Genomic DNA, 24,663 nt, shown 5'->3' with positions numbered 1-24,663 from the left:
GTAATAAATTTCTTTATTTTAGCCACTTTGAACTCTATTGTCTGTTATTTGCAGCACGCTAACAAAGAGAAGAATTTTGCAGTATCTAGTATAGTGACCTATACCTATAGTCATACCCTAAGACCCAGAAATTCCATTTCTAGGTACATAAGCTGGAGAAGCTCACCCATGCAGAGGAGGAGATATGTAAAAGAATGTTCCTTGTAGTCTTATTTGTACAGAGGGACAACTGAACGCAAGTTTGCAGCTTATTAATGATAATTATCATTAAAATAAGTATTAATTTTTATAACAGGTAGGTAATTATTAATACTAATGTATTTTTAATCCCTTTTTCTGTCCTTTCTGGAAAGAGGATGTCACTATTTTGAATTATGAGATCGAAGCCACCCACTATAAGGCAACAAACTAGAAGAATCCCAGGTCACCGACTGTGTGGAGGGCCATGCTCACCCTGGACTACCTATCTGGACTTTTTCACAAGTGGCAAATCAACTTCCATGTTAAGTCACTCTTAAGTTTTTAGGGCTCACAGCTGACCCTAATTTTAATTAAACAAATAAGAAAACATAGACTGAAAACACACCACCAAATTCGCCATGGTGGATGCTTCTGGGGAAGGAAAGAGGTAAGTAGATGAGAGAGAAAATGAAGGATATTTCAACTTTACAATAAATATTCTTATATTCTATTTTGAATTAAGGATCTAAAGCAATAAATAATTAAAATAAATGAAATGTTAACCTCTGTTAATTCTAGGTGGTGCATATTCTATTTCATTATTCTCTGTACTTCTCTGTGTTTGACTTCTCAAAAAAAAGGATGACAGACAAAATTACCCCCCCCAAAAAAAAGAGGAAGGAGGGAGGAAATGAAGTAAAAGAACATGCCCTCTCACCCAAAAAGAAAGAAAATGCACTCCTTCTACATATACAAATTTAAACAATATCAAGACCAAATTTATCTCCTATTAAAATGAAGATCAGCACTACCCAAAGTTGTTGAGGGTGCAGGGATTGGGAGAATACATCCTTTCTGGAGGGCAATCTTGTAATCACAGCAAATTCATTTAAAAAGTGTCAGCTCTATGAAGCATCAATTTTACCTCAAATAAGTTATCTTAATAAATTTGAGCACAAAGATTTCATTGGAAGCATTTTCCTCATAATTTTGCTTATAATCTGGAAAAATTGAAAAGCATGCAAATGCTGGGAAAGACAGGCTAGTAGTCATGGTGGTTGCTATCTCTGCAAACAATGGCATACTATATAATGGCTCCCATTATAACTGATGATATCCAGGCACATTTGATAGTGCAGAGACAAGTTCACAATTTTCTTAAGTGAAAAGAAGTTATAATAATAAGTACAAAAGCAATATGTACAATACATGTTTTCTGAATTTAATTTGTTTATATATAGATGGAAGTTATGAAAATCTTAAAGGCTTTATTTTTATTTTCCTCTTATTATCATTCTTTTCTAACTTTCTACAACTTAACAGTGTCATTTAATGGCTGTAAACTATAAAGTGAATTGGAACAGTTGATTGCAACAAGTGTGATGAAAATAGGCAGTAGTGGTCAATTCATTTCTTACCATTAAGACATGGATAACTGGGTCCTAACAGCATAGTATTTGGAGTCATTTTGCCTCCTCTCAGACAACATGCATTTATTTTTAAATAAGATTGTAAGCATCCCATATTAGAGATACTGAGGGAAAAAATACAATTGGGGCATAATTCCACCAAGATCAGTCCTTGAGACTAACAGGACAATTAGTGGTTTTCTTTAACTGATGAGTGAAGAAACGTGTTCAGTTGTTTACTAATGAAGGATGCTGTTCATAAAGGATAAGTCAAAGGCAGGAATGAGGCTCAAAAGAGCCAAGTGTAAACAGAAATGCCTGTTAGGATTCTGGCACATTACATGGTAGATGACATATTCTGAACTGGTATAACTTTTCTCTGAACGCTTTCTTTTAGGTACTTTCTGTTACAAATTACAATGAACCCTTAATGCCACAGTACTTTTATTCCATGTTCTAAGACCTATATATTTGTTCCAGATGCATATTTTGGATGACTCCATTGCCTCCACTAACATTACAGTGTTAGACTAGATGTTAATCTGGATACAAACCAGAAGGCTCTGAGAGCTGCCCCATATTCCTAATGGACATGTGGATGATTTACTGTGACTTGTGGGCTCATGAACACACACCCATTTAATGGGCATGGCTTAGTTAGGCCATTCTAGCTTTCTCGGCAAGTGTCAGCTTTCACCATCCTAAAGTAGATGGTTTCCTTTCCATATAGAGAAGACCCTTCCTCGTACAGGGATTACATTCCTAGATGCAGAACAGATAATAACTCAGGAATCCCATGGACTCTATTGCAAATTTACAATGAAAAGCTTTTGGAAAATCTCAACGGTGTTTCCTGGAAGGACCTAAGAATGGTACGAGCAGAGTCAGGTCATAGTCCTTAAAAGCCCAAATTAGTACCAAATCTCCATTTTTGACTACCCTTTTCCCTCCTGTGCAACCAAATTTTAGGATTTTAGTCTACACTTAGCTTTCCACCAGTCTTTTCATAATATCACCATTATTGGAATACTAGTCTCACTACATTGATACTGTTACTTTGCTCAAATCTATGAACTTCTCTTTTCTTCCTTACTGGCCTCTGTAATTCAGCAACCTCTTCTATTCCTCCCCAAAATTCATGACAAGAATGGGTGAAGGGAACGTGCATCGTGAATGTTCTCAGACAATTTCTTCTGTCTTCCTTGCTTGCAATTACCACCATAGTAAAGAAGTAAAGACTTCAAAATCCACCTACTGTGGCTCTCCCTTCCTCTCAAATTGTTGCTATTTTAGAAGCTTTGGTTCTTTCCTTAATGTCCCTTCAAAAACTTTCCCTCTTTAACTGCTGTTAAAGTCTCATTTCAAATACAGTTTTGTAGCCCAGAGTACATTGCTTAAATTGCTCCTGACCTTCTCAACCATGGACTAAGGTCAGGTTTCTTTGTTCTTTGGGATTGCTTAGGAGCCAGTACCTAGCTGTCATGAGATGGTTTCGGCCCACCTATAATCTATGTATTAGTGGATAGAGCAACTTTAGAAGGTTGGTTAGAGAGTCTTTGGAAAACAGAGAACGAGTCAACATGACCAGACTTATAGCACATACCTTATTATCATCTTCAGAATACCCAGAACAAGTTCCTGCACCTGCTATGCGATTATTAGATTATCAGCTGCATTAGAATGGAGATGGTAATATTTTATTTTGTTCGGTCAAGAAGACAAGAAATAAATATGATTTAAAAGTTCCTTAAGACTATTTTTGTTTAGTCAAGAATATAGGATATAAATATGATACAAAACATCTTTATAATTACTTAATATTTATAACAATTTATTTCAATATTTATAATATTTCTACTTCTTGCCAGAAAGCTACGTCTACTTTCTATCTGAAAGCCATGTCTACTTTCTTTTAGAAAACTAAACTGGAAACACATAAGATACAACATAATTTTCTCTAACTTCTTTCAAAGATAGAAAGATTTGCTTACAAGGAACAAGTAATAACAGCAATGCCAACAACAATAATGATGATAATATTGATAACTTAATTACAGTGTACAAAATATGGATAAAGCTCTTAGCTTTTACTGCACTTAAAATTCTAAAGTAAAAATCAAGCAAATATAAAAAGATGTAAACCCTACTTCCAAAAAATTTATTTAAAAAACAATGTTAACCTAGGATTTTTTGACAACAAACCTGTCATTTACACTTTACTTGTTCTTTTCCCTTCTTTTGTCAGCCAATAAGCTTTGCTCTTTGTCAATAAGATGTGATCTGATAAGCTTATTTCTGACTTGCCCCAGGGAAGCAGGGGAGGACTTCAGAGAGACATGTCTGTTCCCTGGGCTAGTGAAGGAAACAAAGAGGAGCTGCTTGGGAAGTGACTCAAATAGTTTCTGTATTGCTTCTATGTAAACATGAGAATTAAACTACCAAAAAGCTTCCTCCCAAACAAAAATTACTCATTTTTAAAAGTAACACTTTGTTAATCATATTTCAATTCTATCCTCATTAAAAAAAATTTATTAAGAATAAAAGCTCATTAAAACATAAATAAATATTGGCAATATTTGTGCACTTTTAATAAAACTTGTCAAGTCTAGATCTTAATTTTTAAACACATATGAAACCTAGTGAAGTATTTGTAAATTTGTAGCACTAATACATTTTAAATATCAAACAAAAGGAACAAAAGTTTAACTAATGAAAGAATTATAAAATGCTTTTAAATTCCCCAAATTTAAGGTTAATCACTTAGAATATGAAGGAAGTGAAGCAGAGGGGACTACAGACATACTTTAATCTATCTATAACATATTTGTCATAAATCACAGTCAGGAAATTTAAATAGGTTTATATTTTAAAGAATTTCCCATGATAATTTTTAACTATTTTTATTTGGACTTGATGGTATTGTGAAACATTCGCTTAGTCCAAATCTAATCAACCGATAATAATTTATCCCTTAAAAAATCTTGCAGTAATCAATACATGCCAGTTTTTAAGGGAAAAGTACTAATTGTAGTACATCTGCTTCTCCCAGAAGTACCAATGAGGGACGGTTTCCATAGTCATTTATAAACAGATATAATATAAAACAGTTTTTGATTCTACTTTAAACATGTTTCTTTCAACATTAAACATGTTTATGTACCTAAGTAATCTGGACTGCACTGAAATAGCAATCCTAAAAGAGTTAATCTCAAATACAAGAAGAATACAGAGCTGGTTTGGAAATAAGATAAGTCTGACAACAATTTCAGGAAATCTTCCTCTCAGAAAGTCTATTTGTGTACCTAAAATTAGCACCAATACTCCAGAAACAGTGAAACAATAAGATGGTTTGCAAGTGACGACAACTTTGGCTGAGATTAACAGCAAGCTATGTAGATAGAATCATGTGGCTTTGGAGCAATCCACTTGTATGATATCTAGTAAATACATATCTCAATGATCAGACATATATTGATCTGCTCTTAATAACCGTAAGCCATTCCTCCAAAGCTATGCTTTATACTAATCATTTTCAAGAATAAGGAATTTGTCCTTTGATTTGTAATTAAGTCTCAGAACAAGCCTTAGATACTGTTATCTCAAGGTCTGAGCATCCAGGACAGTAAGCAGAAGCATTTCTCAAATTGTTTCATTTCCAAAGATAAACTGTTAAAACACATAGCTTAATTTAACATTAGTGGATTGTGCCTTTTGAAATGATCCTGGCCCTACTCATCACTATGAAGATAAAAAGCAACTATCTACAAGTTTTAGCTTTGTCTTGGTAAGTGCTTTCTCAGATTTAATGAGCTCTTACAATGTACCACTTTACTGAAGTCCATAATAGCAAAACGAGGTGGGTCCCATGTCTCCATCTTCATAAATGAGAGAACTGAGGCTCAGAGAACTGAAGTTCTTTTCCCAGGGCCACACACAGAGTATCAGAGGGAGAATTCACTCTCTGCTTGCTCGAAGTTTGCTTTTTCCAAGGTCCATTTAAAAAGTCTCTTTTTGCGTTTTAAAACAAAGTGAGAAGGGTGACAGGGCATTAGGGAGTGGGAAGGGGTCAAGGATACAGCCTACATCAGCTGGAGTTGGATCATGCATCATGTGCATGGCCAGACATGAAAGCAGAGAAAAGGGAAGAAAGTAGGAATCAGCAGGCTTTCCATTTTGCACTAGCCAGCTGTCTCAGCCCATCAGTTGTGGCCAGGTACTAACCCTGTTCTGAACCACAATTTCTCCTCTCTTTCCTGGGAGGCCAAAGGGGTGCTTTTTTCTCAGTTTAAAAAAAATCATCTTTATCCCAATCTCAAAAGTGTAATAAGAGTCTAACTTGGATGCTGGGGAAAATAAGTGTGTATCAGAGGGTGGGCAGACAAGCAGGCAGGGAAATAACAACCTGATTTTTTCTCTTTGATTTCTGTTTCAAGTCCTGTAATGACAGATCTCACAGTGCAGTATGTTTTGGAAATATACTTAAAAGGGATATGTGATTATTTTTAGGTACATTTTAAGTGTTGACTAATAAAAGGCAAATATCAGAAGAACAGTTTAATATAGCATTTTTAAAACCATTCAGTATTCTAAGGCATCTATGACCTGCTATAATCTAATTATTTCTCCAACACCCTTTGGAATTGTCCAGAAAGATGTGGTACAGTTTCTAACTGGTGCATTAAGCATCTGGCCTGACTTCACAGAATTACAGATAGCTGAATATGTACTCTCTCTATATTTTATTAACATCCCAGAGGTTCATGTTAAGATGTAGTACTGATGTGCCCTAACTTGCATCACTACCTGTTGACAGAAAAAACTGGGCTAGACTTGAGAGGGTCTACAAATAGAAAAATCTTTTAAAGATGTTTTGGCAATTTAAACAAAACTTTGGCTTAAAAAAAAAAGAGAAAGAAAATAAAAAGAGCAGCTTCAAGTTTATAAATTTATAAAACATGCCCAAGTTTCAGCATGCCAAATCCTCTAAAAATGAGCTAATCTCCAGCATCCGTTCCTTCCTTCTCAAACTAACAGTGTCCAATTTTCCTTTGGATCATACCCTGGCCTCCATTCTCAGCCGTGTGTCTGAATGGGGTTGACCCTACCTACACCTCTTACAGGGGGCTTAAGCTCATCAATATATCTCTCCATCTTCCTGTAATAGGTTCAGGAATGAGCATGTGATCCAGACTAAACAAATGAGAAAGAGTGAATCATACATCTGTGCATGTGTAGGAGCTTCTGGAGGTGACCTCTCTTCCCCTGAACACTGCAATATGGGAATGTGATACATGGAACTGTCACTGCCTAAGGGAAATGCCTGGAGCTGCCAAGGATCCGTTGTACATGATCTAAGGAGACTGCCAACACTCCTTTGCCAACACTGGAAAAGCCAGAGTCAGAGAGAAACTGTTTTTTGTTGACATACTTTAAGCCACTATATCAAGCTTTACCTGAAGCCAGCCAGACCATACATTTGAACTTCTCAGTTACATGAACCAATAGATTTCCAATTGTTGATTAGATAGTAAGGCTTGAGCTTTCAATCACTTGCAACCAAAAAATTCTCAACTGATAATAAGCCCAAGGCATTTAATATACCAAAAGCCTGAGCTGCTTTTGTTGGTTGGTTTGTTTCTCAGACAACTTTGAAGACGTTATTCTCAGGAAGAGTGGTGAGGGGAAGAAAAATCATCAAGGATGTGTCTTTCTAAAACCTAAGAGAACTTCAATACTTTCTAAGATTAAATTTCCAATATCATAATTGGAGGTGGTCTGGGGGTCATCTAGTCCTACTAGCTTCTTTTACAGGGAAGTTTAACAAATTTGTGTACAATGAATGAGTGAATGAGGAAGCTTAAGTTTAGGCAGGTTGGAAGACCTGATTTAAATTGTTCCATTTCAGCTGGGACTTGTTTATAAAAGAGGTTTAGTGGTGGTTGTTGTTTTCACTTGGATACACAAGTAAACAGTAAAGCCCGGGAAACCTGATTCCAAATCCAACCTCCCCTGTCCTCCATCAGGGAGCATCTCTTACCCTCTCACAAAAACAGAAAAACACAAAGTTCTTTGATATGGCCAGTTTAGATAGTCTTAGAATTTTAAAATTGGAATATGCTAGTGGAGTTCATTTTCCGGCCAGTTCTTTACCCTCTGAAATGTATTTTCTCATGTACAGTGTTAGATTCACAGGCTAGCCCACAAAACAGAGCAAAATGCAAAAAAACGACAAATGCCTTTTGAATCCAAAACATCTACTAGAACTCAACTAAGTTCTAAATCCTGAGAACATGGGACCATGAAATGCATGAAGACAACAGAAAAAAAAATTAAACAAGAAAATATCCTATTTGCCTACCTCCTCCCTCATTTCCTGGCTATTGAACAACAAGAGTATGAAAAAATCTGTCACTGGTCCTCTCTGACCTCCCTTTGTGCATTCTTCTACCACTTCTTAATGTCTCCTTTTTTCAAGTGCTCAGATGCCCTCATCTTAATAGAGACAGTTACCATTCCTTTGGTGCTTACTATGAGTCAGGTACTGAGCTAACAATTTCAGAAATATTTAGTCAGTTGTCTAGAGTCATGTGGCAAAGTCAAGATGGAGCCCGGGTATGCTAGACTGTGAAGGACATGCTCTTAAACATTAGTCTACACAGGTGGGTTCATTAGTCTACACAGGTGGGTTCCTCCACTCAGAGCTGAGTTCTCTCTGCTGTAAGAATCAGGCCCCCCATTCCTATCACAGCCTAAAGGGCTTCTCACTGAAAACTGTCTGCCTTCCTTCCCCTCCTACCAGGACAGCCATCCCCTTATTGTAGGTAATCTCCCTTAGGTAACAAAGGAGGAAAGCTATCTGAATTAACTCAGGGTAACTCAATCTTTTCAGAGTCAGTCCATTTTATTGCAAAAAAATGTACATATTATTATAAGTTCGCTTCCAACTGGCAGAATTTCAGACAGCTGATAAGAGCAAGAGGTAAAAACAAGAACAAAAACAAAAACAAATGGAAGCAGCAAAAGAGTATATATTTTTGGACAGGGTGGGCTGATAGGAGCTATCTCAAGAGTTTGCCTCCAAAGTTGGCACCTCTAGTACAGATCACATTTTTCATAATCTCTTGCCTTCTTCTACATTTTAATCCACAACTTAAAAAAAAAAAAAAAAGAAAGAAAGAAAGAAAGCAACAATACATAATTGGCATTCAGTAAGTTCCTGCTGCCTTTATTTGCCAGGTGGTGAAACCAAACCCCAGAGCAGATAATATGAAGTCATGGCAGGCTAGGGAATGGAAACCTCAGAACTCCTAACTCCCAGGCCAATATACCTTCTTTTAGATACTGATAACCAAAATTGTCCATTTATCTTTCTTTTCTGTTTAAGGTCTGCCTGAATGGAGACAAAACTGATTAAATATTGATATAAGCCCATAGGAATTTGGCCAGGCAAAAAGTTCTTTTTAAATATAATCAACTCCCAACTGAAAATAGCTTCTAGAAAGAATGCTTTCATAAAACAATTTAATCCATGTGTTTATTTTGCAGTAACAGGAAGAAAATCCACCCTTTAACTGAGAGATTACCTGTTCGTCCCACCTCCCTTTCCTCCAAAACTCCAGCAGCTGCATCTCAGTTCAACTTTTGCTACCTAACATTTCTAAGAAGTTGGCTTTTCAACAGATGTTAGAATTCTAAAACTCCTGTATTTAATGGGTCCACCCTCAGAGGCCAATAAAAGTGCAATCATAGAACAATAGGGGTCAGTATACCTCTTATCAAGAGTTCACCTTCTACTGTGATATCATTCATTCTTGGAGAGGAACTCAGAAGGTCAAACTGCTATCAGAGAAGCATGTAAATAGATAAACTAAATGAAGCTAATGAAGAGACCATAATCAAATACTCCTGGTAAAGACAATTAGCTGGCCTCCTTCAGAAACAAACACTCAGAAACTTTTTAAAAGCACAAAGGAGAATGCTGTGAACCTCTAAGAATAAAACAAATAACATTAGTTTAAGGAAATTGCCCTCCAGGTAAATATAAAAGCAAAATTCTTCCCAATAATATTAAAAAGTGAAACACACTTAGTGAAAAACTTATGAGCCTAAAGCATTTGTTGACCGAATAGCAGAAACCAGTCTATGAAAATCATAATTGAAAATAAAGTCTATAATTCTGCTAATTAGACACAGACACTATAAATGTCTGTGTTTTCCACTGTCCAGTGTTTATTCATATACATAAATTAAAATACAATAACTTAAATACAAGCAAAACTACCCCTGAACAGTTTCTTTCTTCTTAAGATGTTTGTATCTTAACTCATGTTTAGAGCAAAAACGTATCAAAAAGGAAAATACTCTATTTAATTTTTCAAAAACTTTATTTTAGGGAGGATGCCTTAAATACGAAAAATCTACTATCTACTAGGTTCTAAAGAAGATGGACAAATAGTGGGAGTATATGAAAAATACTTTCACTTCTTAAAACAAATACATATAAAACAATAACTTATTACCTCCAGGAAAAAGAACTGGTTACCTTTTTTTTTTTTTTAACATTTTCGCATTCCTGTTCCCTTCCCTTAAATAAATCAGTTATTTATTTGAACCTGCTTTCTGTTCATTTCTCAAATAAATATTCACTGCTGGGGTTACTAGCCTTCACAATTATAACATTATTGTAACCAGTCAAAAATGAAAATAATATGATTTTGCTTAACTTCTTTTTAATACAGATGGCTTAAAAATAAAAAGAACCAGTGTCTTTCTATTGTAATCTTATAAATAGCCTTCTAACAGTCTTGTATTTTTTATAAGCTTGCTACCACTCCCCTGTTGTAGTAAACTTCAGAAAAGGTTGAGATTCCAAAGGGCTGCCTACCAACCGAATGGCATCCTGGCCTCGGCAGGCTGAGCGCCTCATTCTGGCTGCTCTCACTCCCTCTAGCGATGGCAAAGCTAATCTGTCTGATCACCCAGTTACCTCACTGAACGAGAGCTTGGCGAAGTCCTGCCCACCTATGACATCACCCCCTTCTTCAACCACTGCGAGGTGAAGCTTTAACTTCAGACTTGGAGGTGGGCTGTGCAGTAAACTGGAATGCTGTCCCCTGCTCGCTCCTCAGTGGAGGCGTGATCCGAACAGGACCAGCTCAGCCTGCAGCTGCCGTTGGCTTTGTGTGGACTGGACGCCGAGCTGGGCAGAGGGGGAGGGTTATTACTCCAATTCCCAGGCAGTGGAATTACAGCTAGAGCGGCAGAACATATGGGATTGCTTTTTCTCGCCTTCCCGGTAAGTGTTTCCCATGTTTTTCCTTATGATTGTCCCAGAAAGTTTGCTTGGTTTTACTCGCTAGAAAGAAATTACTTGGTATCATGAGGCATCCAAATACGAACGTTCGCTCTGTCACCAGGACGAGCAATGTATGTGCGTGCAAGCCAGCAAGGAAAAACTGGACTGTTACAGCCAAATGCAAGAAGTTTCTTGAAACCTTTCTTTCATTAAAAAAAAAAGAAAACTAACGATAAATGGCTATTTTCTGTCTCGTGTCATTGCGATTTGAAAAGAGCCTTATAGAAAACATTAAGTTGGAAAGTTAAATGTTAGATGCTAAAGAGGCAGATTTTTTCACAGAGAGGAAAGCGAAAGGTCTTGCTAACTTGGTGTGTACTGTATGTGTGGTATGATCACCAATTGCTGCTTTTACAACTGTGAAAGAAAATCAATAATCCCTCAGCCCATGAGTACGCAGTACATAAAAAGCATACATCTTGCTCACAGCTAGCCCAGCTACTCCTGGAGACTTATGTGCCTCTGGAAGGATTAACAGCTACACCTAGATTTTAAAGCTTGCACTGCTATCCTGCCAGAGCTGTTTCAAGCATTTCAGGCTTGCAAATCTCAACTAGTGGATTCAACTCCGAGGAGGGGGAGACTGTCTTACAAACCATATCCCCTCTCCAGAAGAACGCCAAAATCCATTGCTTGGGCAAATGTAGTATGTGACTAGCATAGTAATTGGCAAAGTCTACTCAGAAAAACTAACAAAGCTCAGCCTGGAAGTTAAGCCTGATGTATGCAGGGATTTCAGTGTGGCAGGGGGTAAAAAATGAGTAGAGCCCTCATCAAGTGGGATGTGCAGAGTATCCATTCACTTGCAACTTATAATGGGAAAATCTTACATTGAAAGAAATATTTTTATACAACAAAGCTTTCCAAAAGTAGTTAAGTGTATCTTCTCAAGAAAAATTTTTTTCAGTGAATTAGATCTGAAACAAAATGGTTGCATAGAGGTAAAAAGTACAACAGGCCTATATTTTCTCAACATCTGGGGGTTTGATTGTTATTTATTTATTGAGGATTTAAAAGATTTTTAAAAAGCCTTGATATGTGCCAATCATGGAACCAAATTCTCCAATGGTTTTAACAATTAACTATTTTAAATTTTCTTAATAAATCTATCTGCTCTAAAATGCACACATATGTTCCTTCGTTATAGCAGGAAACAACATGAATAAAGCCACTAGAAAAGTACTTCAGTTGTAGCGATGTCTTTCATTTATCCCCGACAACATAGGAATATCCTGACCAGCATAAACATAAAGAATGAATTTGTCTGTTTTCAGATAGGACCACTTATGCCTGCCCCAAAGTGACAGATGACAGATACCCATCTCTCTTGAAATGAGTAAAGAAAGAAATGAACCTTTTAAAAGTACTACAAAATATTAATATTACCACTACTACCAATATTAATAATAATATGCCAGGTTTTAATCTATAAGAAGATTAAATCAGATATGCCACTTAGTTTGCAGATATATATATGTGTATACACAACATATACACACACATACACAAACACATACATATATTAGCCTGAAATAAAAAACAGCGTTACAAAAACATGATTGCATGTATTTAAGTAGGAAAAGCACATCTAATTTCTCTTTTAAATAGAGCACTGCCAAAAATATATCTAGTCCAAGGATCAGAAAAGATATTATTGAATGAATAAACATAATGAATTCACTAATATTGTGTATAATACTGTGAGTTATTAATTAGGCCGTATAATACTATCAGTTATTAATTGGGCTTTTCATCCCCCCCCCATTTTAACTCAATTATGGTTAGGTTCAAAATACCCAGTTAAACACTTCCTAAACATTAACGTCTGTGGAGTATATAACTCGGTAGCAAGTAAAGTTTTTACAAAAAGAAGAAAAACAGTAAGAAAATTAGTCATAACTGAATGTGGCAGTAAAATAGAAGGTATGTTTCTTTTGTTTTCAAGTGTTAATTAAGGAGCCTCCAATTCCATCAAAACTTTTTCAGAGCTAAATGAAGTGGTGTGAAATAAATTTGGGTGAAATCTTGTGGCTGTCAGACTTTGTTAGCAAGCTATTAATTATCTTTACCCCAGTTTCTTCTCTAGACTATATTGCCCAATCAAATAGAAACTCCAATTACATTCAGCACCTCCTGCCTAGGGACACAAGACCCTAAGGGACACTCTGTCTCCTGATGAAAAATACAATTTTCATCTTTAAACATGCAAGTGCACTGCAGAGAGATTTGTCTCTGCTTTTCTTGGCCACACACACTAGGGCTTCCTCCTCTTTCTGAATTATTTTGAACAATTTTAAACCCTACAAAAATCAGTAGCAGAGAACTTGCCTTGTATTAATGTTATATAAATGTTGCTTTATGTTTTTATTCTAGATATGCCAAATGTTCAAACCAATATTAAATTAAATCTGGTCATTAGAAAAAAAAATTGGTTTAAAACTGCCATTTCAGTGGATCTTAACTTTTCCCCCTATTTTTAAGGTGGGTGGGCTACACAACAAAGAATGTGTTTAATGCCAAGATCCAAGACTAACTTAAAATTTTTGATTAAACCCCCTTAAATATTCTTTTATTCAACCAGTTTATTTTAATAGTATTATAAATAATTGTTGACAGTCAAATGAAGACCACTATAAATGAAGTCAATGAGGGAAATAAGATTCAGTAAATTTTTCAGAGCCTGTAACTTCTTCCCTCCTTTTCTCCTCAGTCCCCCTTGCCTCCTACCCCCACCTTTTGCCCCAGAGGCTTTTACTGTTCTTCTCAACGGGAGGCTTTGTTGTAATTAAACCAGAGGAAAACTGGCTGGCTGCAGCCAACATCTGACTTAGGGCTTCTGAAAGCAGTGTTCTGGTAGAGTGTACCACCCCCCAGCGGGCAAAAACTCTACAGTAAATCTCTAAGCAGTATTAATTCTCCAAAGTGCATTTTTCTCTTCAGAGCATAAAAAGGGCCTTTTCTCGACTCTTTCTAACATTCCACCATTTCAAAAACTTATCACAAGTCAACAAACAAATTTCCATCAAAGAGATGGTTTGTAAATGTCTTCTGCAAAAAGCCTTCTGCCGCTTAAGAACCGAAATAGGAATATACATTTCAGAAAGCATTTTCCAGTTTCAGAACGCAGATCAACATCGCTAAATTTGGTAAAACATCACACTAAAAAACAGTCTGAAAGCCATGTTTATATTGCATAGGAGAGCAGGTTTCAAGACTTTGACTTGTCTGTTGACAAGAACACCAGAGAAAACAGATTTTAAGTAAAAAAGAACGAAATGTAATCTAAGCAGCAGCTAAAGTTGCATTTGTTTAACATATGCATAATCTCTTTTCCTAGCCCCCAAATCAAGTGTCAGGAATGTATAAAAAGCTCTCTCCAGGTATTAGTCTGCTTAAATGAGAGAAAGGAGAAATTGCTCTCTCTTGATGAGACAATGACAGCTTTTGTTCTTTATTCTTTCACTTTTCACGTGCACAAGTTACCGTGGCAACTTTGAAAAGAAAACCCAGAGACCACATTTGGTTAAATACCATTTTTAAAGTGTGCCACTGGACTGTGGATTGATCAGTTTATGTGTTGATGATTTTCTTCCTCTTCATTTGGTTTAAATCAATAACACTCAACTCTGACATGAAAAAAACAAGGTGTTTTTTATGATTATGGATGTTATCATCCAGCCCAGTGCTTGGCACACAGTAGACCCAAATATTTGTTCTACTAGAGTATGGAAACTTGAATATTAGAAATTTAAAGCATATCAACCAAATTGTACTCACAGCATTTCAAGTTTGCAGTGGGAAAATGTGGTTTAACAAAGATAAGCATAGTTTTAATTGCAGTTGCTTAAAAGTCAATGCAAACTTAAAGCTTGTCCCCTGCCCCAAGCTCTCTACTGCTCACCTTTACCAACCTCTAAATTAATATCTTATTCATTCTTATAAGCCATGGTTTTCTAACTCGTTTAGTCTGGCTTAATATCATAAAGGAAGCAGCTTTCACTATGATGAAAGATAACATCCCAGTTTGCCTTTTTCTTTTAAGGATGCTCAGTTTAACTTTATAAGCCAAAACAAATGAAGCAGAATTAGATTCATTTATCACAAACCTATTGGGGAAAAGAACCAGGAACATAAAAGGAGAAAGTAAAAATACTTTGCTTTGGAACTTTCATCCCCTACTTGCATAAATGAAACAAACCTTACAGGCCAGAAAATAGTCTGGATAAAACTACGTAAGAAAAGGCACACTTGCTTCTCTGCCTCTCAGCAAACCCTTCAGACTTCATGGCTCTCAAGAGGAGAGTTAGAGGTCCTTCTGCTTGCCTGGCATTAAACAAAAGAATTGGAACTTTCCTGAAATCTGATGATCGTGGAAAATTTAACTACCAGACAGGCTGCTTAGAAAGCATTTTGCTGTCACTATCAACTAACCTGATGTACTCCAGTTTTTCAGTTTAACCATACACGTAGTTTATTTGAAATACCATTTGTCATTACAAAGACTTAGCATTCATAGGTTGATCATTTTGTTGAGCTTTCTAGCAGCAATTTAAACCTTCATGAATAAATTACTTTCCTAATACTCCAAATTATGATTGTATAAATTCCAGTTTACCTAGAAGTATTCACAGACTTGGATAAATTTGAGTAAGCATATGTCTTCTTCAATCTCAAGGTTTTACTCAAAATAATAATGCAATTAACTTTGATTAAGAGTTCTACATGCCTTTCTACTTTTAGATTTAATATTTTTAAAAGTTTCCCAGAGAGTTAAGAGACCCTGATGTGAGGCAAAGCATTAAAAAGAAACGAAAATCTCAAAACTCTATACTGGATTTAAGATTTTTTTTAAATGAGCAATGATTTCAAATCAAAGTCAATTTAAATCAAAGGGAGCAAATAAAGGATTTAGGAAGTTAGCACTATCAACATATAATCTTAATCTAAGTGATCAAAACATGAGAAATACCTTGTCATCTCAAACATTCCCACCTCCAAAATATTGTAGTAGCAAAAAAGGAATCATATAAACATGTAGATTACCTCAAGTTCTTGACTTTATTTAAATGCCAGTTTTCTATTCAGATACAACTTCTTCAATTATGTTAGTTTTCTTAAACTATCTCAAAATGATAGCATCTTTATCTATTTACATTCTTTTAAGTAGATCATGGAAATCAACTGGAGGCTTCTTGCAGACGTGATTACATTATAAATGCATTTTTAAAAATCCACAAATTTATTTATAAAGATAAACTGAATAGGAAAATCCATATTAAAACTCTGATTTACCAGTGAGGCGATTATGTTTTTCTTCTTTTTGCTACAGTTCTACAGACTAGATACTGAAGCAATGATACAATTAAAAAAAAATGTTAAACATTCCTTTAAATAACCAGGGCTCCATTTATGTTTTCCCCCAAGTTACCCCATTAACAATATTTTTCTAAAAGATCGATTCCTTTTTGTTCAGAAGTAATGGCCTCTTTCAAGCCTATGCAGACATAAAGCCTCTGAAGTCAATGTTGTGGAAACCAGGCCACAGTGCCCATGCCAGTGGGGATCATTTTTCTTTTCATCAGTCACATTCGACTACAATGTCTTTATGTGCGTGAACATGTAGAGCCAGCTCAGAAAGAGGGAAGTCTAAGCATGGGGGCAGGATCACCTATTTTAGATGGAGAGACCATTACAGCCTCTAATATGCAAAATAAAACAAAACTCTTTAGCACTATAGTTTTTTAATATAAAAGGTCAGGAGAAGATATAAAATATGAGATATAAAACACAATCAAGCATGCATTGAACTGTTTGAGCTTAAGTAAAGGGAGTAAGAACTTGTGAAGGAAGCTTCATTTTTCAAAGAGTATCCTTCTCTCCAGAGAAACATGCTTTATATTTTTGCCTTTTGTTTTAATGCAGTCTGGGGAGAAAAGAATGGCATTTTCCAAGAATTTAATGAGATTTCAGGCTTTCTGTTAATCCCACATTATTACCACTATTGTATTAATGGCAATGTGAGTTTGCATATCAAATAGAGCAGAGGAAGCAGTTTCACAAATGTAAAACAGAAAAATAAACAAATTAATCTTCCTTCTTTTCACACCAATTTAGAATATTTTTTTCTTTCTCTGGGTTAAAAATGTGAAAATCAATACATATTCTTGGAGCTTGAACTGGTGAAATACAGCTCAGCTACAAGCTTTAGCTCTGGTTATCATTATGATCATCACCTTGCACATACTCTAGGCTGACCAACAATTTTTAAATTCCCATTCGTCAGATTAATCTTTTCAACTTTAGAGTATGTCCTGGTGTATGAGAAATGGCCAGCTATTGGCAACATTTTAAGCAGGTTCTCACCTGTGATTTTTATAATGGTTTTGATTAGTTTTTAATGCAGTTCAACAAAAGTAACTGTTTTTTAAATGGCTTTAATTTTTTTCTTAAATTTACCAAATTACTTTATATGTTGAATAATTTTCAAGCTTAGAAAACATTTACAGAAGATACTTTTTAAAGTAACATTGTAATTATAACTTCACAGCTTGCTTTTCCATTTTCACATACCAAGAAAGTAACAGTTTTCAAGAAAATACTCCACTGAAATTCAACAATAATGAGCAAAACCCTAGAGGCATCAGTGTAAAACCTCACATTAAACAATAAATCACTTAAACTTTCCTTTGTGGGCACTTTGCAATATTCACTAGAGACTACTTTATCCATCTGCTAACTCCTATTTTTATTGCAAGTTGCCTAAATAATAAATTAAATGTATCTGTAATTTTTTTTTCAGTTTCCTTCTGTTAATGCAGTCTATTAGTGTTGATATCTGGTGACAAACTAAAAGAAATCGAACTTTCAAAGAGAACCAGAAACACAAATTTTGGCCTTATTTAAAATTCACTTTCAGTACTGTTTGAATTCTGGAACAGATGCTATCCTTGTTGGATGCTAGGTAATTACTGGGGGAGAAGCAAATTGCTTCTACTTTCAGGGTCAAATATTTCCATGATACCGTAATGAACCCTACTTGTATAAAAGCCCCTGAGTGGGTGACCTTGCATAACAGATACTGATCCTACCCACCTCCCCTGTCCACCCCAAAAAATCGTCATGCATATTAGATAATGAACAAAGCAGTCATCATTAAAATCATGAGTCTCTTTGGTAAAGCCTTAAGCCCTTTCAGAAGTGAAAAAGACAGTCATTGGAAATTGGCATGTTCCTGTTTGAACCTAGAGAGAAATGCCTTGTCAGCTTTTGATATGCTTTCCTAACAGTCATTCCAAGGAGACATTGAAATAGCTTCCTTTCTGTCCCAAATACAGTTTCTCAAGTTCAGTTTGCTAAAAATTGTATTCTCCTGAAAAAAATACTATGACTTGAACTTCTGTGCTGCCTTTTGGCCAACAATACCTGAGTAACTAGAGTTTCAAGATCATCAACTAGCCCTTAAAAACACCTCTAAGGAGGAAGGTCATAGTGTCCACATTCTGCAATTGGGAAAATTGAGGCCTGCAGGAAGAATTAAACAGGGCACTGAGCAAATCAAAAGAAACGCTTCTAAAGCAAACCCTTTTCAACTCTTTAAATTGTAGATTGTATGACTTTGAAAACTATGTTCAGAAATGTCTAAAACGTTACCATGGCATTTCTGTCAAAAATCCTTGTTATGTCTTTGTTCACCTCTTTGACGTGTACTTGTTTTCTTCTTTTTAAACATTTTATAATTTTATATCTAAGATTTAAAAGTGAACTTTTAAAGATTGGCCTGACCTGAATTCAAAATCCATGGAAGGGGCTTACTGCCTCTTGAATGAAGCTTTGCTTCTGATTTGTTGAACAATCAGTTAACAACTGAAATTATCTATTTGGTGACAATCTCAACTTTGGCTTCCACTTTATTTATATAAACGGGAAGTAAAAGACAAAGAGGTCATCTTATCCCTTTGCAACAACTAGTATGACAAAAGATGTGTTGCTTGAAGAAAGAAGTGAAGTTAAATTTCTAGGAAATTTCTCTAGTGTGTTAACGTTCATTGTTAATAGTTCATTAAAACATTTTACTTTCACAGGAGATGCTCAGACCCAGTGTATTTCAAGGAACAGAAACATAAAGGAAATCTAGTATGCTTCCTTTTTTTTTCCCATGAAGAATATTTGAATTAAGTTTTTTTTACCTCTTGAAAGAATACCTGTTCTTTCATAACCTGTGACTGCACCAGCTATTCTGAGAAAGCAGCAAGAAGCAAAAGCTGGAAATAGCTATTTCACAGCAGGTAATCACACCTCAGGATGTAGCTACTGTACAAAGTTTATACTTGGATAATACTGGATGGGAATAAAGGTGGGGGGTAACTGCCTGAAAAACCTATTACTATACAGGTCTTAGCATCATGAATGGCTTTCTTCATGAGGATCTGAAGTTACTATCTCTGACCACATTGCACAGAAGAGCCAATAAGAATTTCAAAGAGAGCAGTTTCCACTAAGGGAATTAAGCTACACAAAAGGAACCTTCACACAGAAACTCTATAAGAAAGAAAAAAAAATACATAGGAAACCATGTGTTCTACATAGTAACAGGAAACTGAATTGTTTCTGGTCCCCACTTTAATAAGCTTGCCCACCATGCTGAACCGCAGCTGGAATGTTCATTGACAACAGCAAGCCTGATCTGGAGGTGTGTGCGGCATAGGATTACTTGAATAAACACTGAAGAATATTTCCAAGGACTAAACAAGAGTTTATAAGTCCCAGCCCCTCACCAGGAAAATAATATATGCGCATTGGATTTTCACTCACGCAAAATTTACCCACATCGTTCAATAAGGTAGGAAAAATATTAAAGTATTTTATTTTCATGCCTGAAATTATAAAGGCTAATTAATACCTAAAGGTGCTGAAGAAATTATATTACACAATAGATCAGTACAAATCTATAATTCTCCAGCCATGGAGAATGTTGAATAATATTTTAGATTAGAACTTGAAGAAAGATAAATTCATTGTGAAAACATGTTATGAGATAGAATGTAATGAAAAATGTTCATAAAGCCATTAAACCATGTAGTACAAAACATACAATAAAACGGGAGAAAGAAAGAGCTAGTTTAACATGAAATGGAATTTTCCACTTAGATTAGCTAGATGTATTAGCTGTATGTCTTTCCTTCCCTAAAGTAAATGAAAAAGACTCCTTCTGATTTTCTTGCTAGAAATACCTATCTCACATGTTTAATATTAATAATCAAAGAAAAATAACATCAATAATCAAAGCAAACACTTGGCTTTACTGGGATTCAGGATCTCAAGAGATTTGTAACTATTCCTGAATAGTAAGAGAATAGATTTTTTTGACTACACATTTCTACAGTTGTGCAGTCTACCTAATAGAAAGCAGATATAAAATTTTTGCTCTTAAGAACAGTAACATTATTATCTTTAAATATAACAAATCATATTCATATGTGTCAATTCATTATGAATATTAAGAAAAAATTAGAAATCTGACTAGCTTGATCAATGACTGGCTACAAAACTGATATAAAGTATTATGAAAATGCTTTAGAATATTCAATAAAACTAATTATATTTAACATTTCAAAGTCAGATAGATTTGGGACTTAATACCAGAAACATTTAAGGTAAAAAGATTATGTGATTGTGTTCATTGTTAGCTAGCAATAAAACCTAAGCATGCAAAAAAAAAAAATTAACTAATAAAAGTGATTATAGATGTTGCAGTTTCCACATCTATTTTGAATACCATTTTAAATACGCTGGCCTGATGATTTTCTTTTTTTTCTTTTTTTTTTTTTTTAACTCACTCCATTTTAGGGCTCTGAAACTACCTTGTGTAAAGACCTCAACACTGCTGACCATGATCAGCCCAGCCTGGAGCATCTTCCTCATCGGGGCTAAAATTGGGCTGTTCCTCCAGGTGGCACCACTATCAGTTATGGCTAAATCCTGTCCATCTGTGTGCCGCTGTGATGCCGGTTTCATTTACTGTAATGATCGCTTTCTGACATCCATTCCAACAGGAATACCAGAGGATGCTACAACTCTCTACCTTCAGAACAACCAAATAAATAATGCTGGGATTCCTTCAGATTTGAAAAACTTGCTGAAAGTAGAAAGAATATACCTATATCACAACAGTTTAGATGAATTTCCTACCAACCTACCAAAGTATGTAAAAGAGCTACATCTGCAAGAAAATAATATAAGGACTATCACTTATGATTCACTTTCAAAAATCCCCTATCTGGAAGAATTACATTTAGATGATAACTCCGTCTCAGCTGTTAGCATTGAAGAGGGGGCATTCCGAGACAGTAACTATCTCCGGCTGCTTTTCCTGTCCCGTAATCATCTGAGCACAATCCCCTGGGGTTTGCCCAGGACTATAGAAGAACTCCGCTTGGATGATAATCGCATATCCACCATCTCATCACCATCTCTTCAAGGTCTCACTAGCCTAAAACGCTTGGTTTTGGATGGAAACCTGCTGAACAACCACGGTTTAGGTGATAAAGTTTTCTTCAACCTAGTCAACTTAACGGAACTGTCACTGGTACGGAATTCCCTGACTGCTGCACCAGTAAACCTTCCAGGCACAAACCTGAGGAAGCTTTATCTTCAAGATAACCATATCAATCGGGTGCCCCCAAATGCTTTTTCTTATCTAAGGCAGCTGTATCGACTTGATATGTCCAATAACAACCTAAGTAATTTACCTCAGGGTATCTTTGATGATTTGGACAACATAACCCAATTGATTCTTCGCAACAATCCGTGGTATTGTGGGTGCAAGATGAAATGGGTGCGTGACTGGTTACAATCACTACCTGTGAAGGTCAATGTGCGTGGGCTCATGTGCCAAGCCCCTGAAAAGGTTCGGGGAATGGCTATCAAGGACCTCAATGTGGAACTGTTTGATTGTAAGGACAGCACAGTTGTAAGCACCATTCAGACAACCACTGCAACACCCAACACAGTGCATCCTGCTCAAGGACAGTGGCCAGCTCCAGTGACCAAACAACCAGACATGAAGAACCCCAAACTCACTAAGGATCAGCGAACCACGGGGCACCCAGCAAGAAAAACAATTATCATTACTGTGAAAGCTGTCACCTCTGACACAATTCATATCTCTTGGAAACTTGTCCTACCTATGACTGCTTTAAGACTCAGCTGGCTCAAACTGGGTCACAGCCCAGCGTTTGGATCTATAACGGAAACAATTGTAACAGGAGAACGCAGTGAATACTTGGTCACAGCCCTGGAGCCTGATTCGCCCTATCGAGTCTGCATGGTTCCCATGGAAACCAGTAACCTCTACCTATTTGATGAAACTCCTGTTTGTATTGAGACTGAAACCGCACCCCTTCGAATGTACAACCCTACAACCACCCTTAATCGAGAGCAAAAGAAAGAACCTTATAAAAACCCCAATTTACCATTGGCTGCCATCATTGGTGGGGCTGTGGCCCTGGTGACCATAGCCCTTCTTGCTTTAGTGTGCTGGTATGTTCATAGGAATGGGTCACTCTTCTCAAGGAACTGTGCATACAGCAAAGGGAAGAGAAGAAAGGATGACTATGCGGAAGCTGGCACCAAGAAGGACAACTCCATCCTGGAAATCAGGGAGACTTCTTTTCAGATGCTACCGATAAGCAATGAACCCATCTCAAAGGAGGAATTTGTAATACACACCATATTTCCTCCTAACGGAATGAATCTGTACAAAAACAATCACAGTGAAAGTAGCAGTAACCGAAGCTACAGAGACAGCGGTATTCCAGACTCAGATCACTCACACTCATGATGCTGGAGGACTCGCAGCATACTGTGTTTTGGTTTTTTTAAACCTAAGGGAGGTGATGGTAGGAACCCTGTTCTACCGTAAAACACTGGAAAAAGAGACTGAGAAAAGCAATGTACTGTACATTTGCCATATAATTTATATTTAAGAACTTTTTATTAAAAGTTTCAAATTTCAGGTTACTGCTGCGATTGATGTAGTGGAGAAGCCTGAACACAATTCTATATTTTAGTACTTTTTAGTAATTTGTACTGTATTTTCCTTGAAAATATTGAAGTTATAAATCATTTACTTTGTGTTCTACTGAGTAAGATGACTTGTTGACTGTGAAAGTGAATTTTCTTGCTGTGTTGAACAATCAGAACTGCGTTCACATGAGATCCTTGTAGTATAAGCACAGGCCATTTTTCACTTTGGTATTAATAAAATGTAAAAAAAAAAACTGGCTGAATGAGAAAAATTAAATTTCAAAAGGTAGTTATGAAATAATGTTCCAATTATTAAATTTGTATTCCAGTGGTATTCAATAATCAAAATATGTGAAGTAATGGGCAATATCAGACTTGCTGCATAACTCCATTTTTATCCTAAGCAAATTAGATATCCTTAAGAAAGTAAACATATCTTCTGAACTGAATCCATCAGCTGGCATAAAAGGAGTGTGAAGTCTGCTGTTGTTAATGCCTTGTTAACAAAGCTTTGAGAATAAAGGACTTCACAAAAACAATAATGTAAGCGTGCTTCCAGGTTAGGGGGAAATCTGTACTTAGGAAAACATGAAAACTTAGACTCGCATAGCGTAATGAACACAAATCTCAGAATTGCATTCTGGTTTTGCCTATACCATCCTGATTTTTGAAAAGTCAACTCTAAAGACACAATTGTTCATGTTTATGATGTTTTTATCATAAAGGATGTCAAAAAAAACCTTACACACATTAAAAAGGTAGCATAACCATAAGCAATTCCCCTCAGCAATGAAGAGAAAGTAGTACTTTAAATGAGAATTTAAAAGAAAAATAAATACTAGAAAATAAACTTAGATCTGGTTTATGTGAAACATTTTAACACTGCACATAAACGTTCAATTTACATTCACAATGATCAAGAATACTGCCCATTACTGTCACAGTTTTCCAGATATTACATAATTAACTTGTAATGTAACATTTCTTTCCAGCTTCCTACTGAATTGTGAGCTATTACTTGTTTAAAAACCTCATCACTTTTCTGTTGCCATGATTTTTTTTTTCCCAACAAAAAACCAAAGTGCATTGTACGCCCTTTGGCCAGTCTTGTATGTGCCTTGATCCAACGCTACATGTATTCAGCTTTTAAAACTCGACAAATTTTTCATACTTCCTTAAATATGAAAAATTGTGGTCTTATTGCTGAATAAAACAAAAGAAAGGACAAAATAATTGTGCTTGCTTTTTCGGGATTATGTTACTATCACTAAAGTAGCAAACTGCCCAGCACATTAGTCCTAAGTACCCCCCTGTATTTTTCTAGGCATAAAAATAAATGTTGGCTACAAATAAAAAAATAGCAATATCTTGAGCTTGTGTATCATTTTACTTAAGGGTTCAGCGTTTCATGCATAAACGAATATCCTAACAGTCTTTTGGAATACTCTTACAGAAAACTTCAGAAGTGGTTTTGTGACCTTTCAGTCTTTGTACAGTGCTACTGTTGTCCTGGCTGATATTTTAAGGTGGTTTTTGAAAAATTAATATTTTTTAAAATAGCTTTTTGGTAGTATGAGTTGGCATCGGAGGATCTGATATCTCAGATTTACCACTTACTAGGTATGCGAAAACAAACCATTTACTCTCCTTAGCTTAGTTTCCTTATCTATACAATGGGGCTATTAATACCACCCA

The 24,663-nt window shown here is 35.9% G+C and overlaps 2 protein-coding genes across 9 annotated transcripts in view; one reads left to right on the top strand and one right to left on the bottom strand.

Moving 5' to 3' along the window:
• The window catches only part of MACROD2 (mono-ADP ribosylhydrolase 2), a 1,980,208-nt gene that overhangs the window by 1,685,178 nt on the left and 270,367 nt on the right, over positions 1-24,663 (bottom strand). The gene's annotated exons all lie outside the window — the stretch shown is intronic.
• Positions 10,676-24,340, top strand: FLRT3 (fibronectin leucine rich transmembrane protein 3). 4 transcript variants are annotated; one of them, XM_082643481.1, is made up of 4 exons: positions 10,797-10,884; positions 19,026-19,229; positions 19,572-19,783; positions 20,791-24,340. In XM_082643481.1, the coding sequence occupies exon 4, from the start codon at positions 20,834-20,836 to the stop codon at positions 22,781-22,783; it is 1,950 nt and encodes a 649-aa protein (XP_082499607.1). In that variant the 5' UTR covers positions 10,797-10,884; positions 19,026-19,229; positions 19,572-19,783; positions 20,791-20,833; the 3' UTR covers positions 22,784-24,340. The 4 variants fall into 4 exon arrangements, with proteins under 4 accessions (XP_082499608.1, XP_082499607.1, XP_082499606.1 ...); XM_082643480.1 differs by lacking the exon at positions 19,572-19,783; XM_082643479.1 differs by having other exon boundaries at positions 19,026-19,783.

The sequence above is a fragment of the Mesoplodon mirus genome (assembly GCF_964341445.2).
Source record: "Mesoplodon mirus genome assembly, chromosome: 15".
Lineage (NCBI taxonomy): Eukaryota > Metazoa > Chordata > Mammalia > Artiodactyla > Ziphiidae > Mesoplodon > Mesoplodon mirus.
Note: the sequence above shows the minus strand (reverse complement) of the source record. Positions and strands in the feature narration are given on the sequence as shown.

Coding starts and splice junctions, on each gene's coding strand:
- FLRT3 (XM_082643482.1), top strand. CDS start 20,834: ATGATCAGCCCAGCCTGGAGCATCTTCCTCATCGGGGCTAAAATTGGG.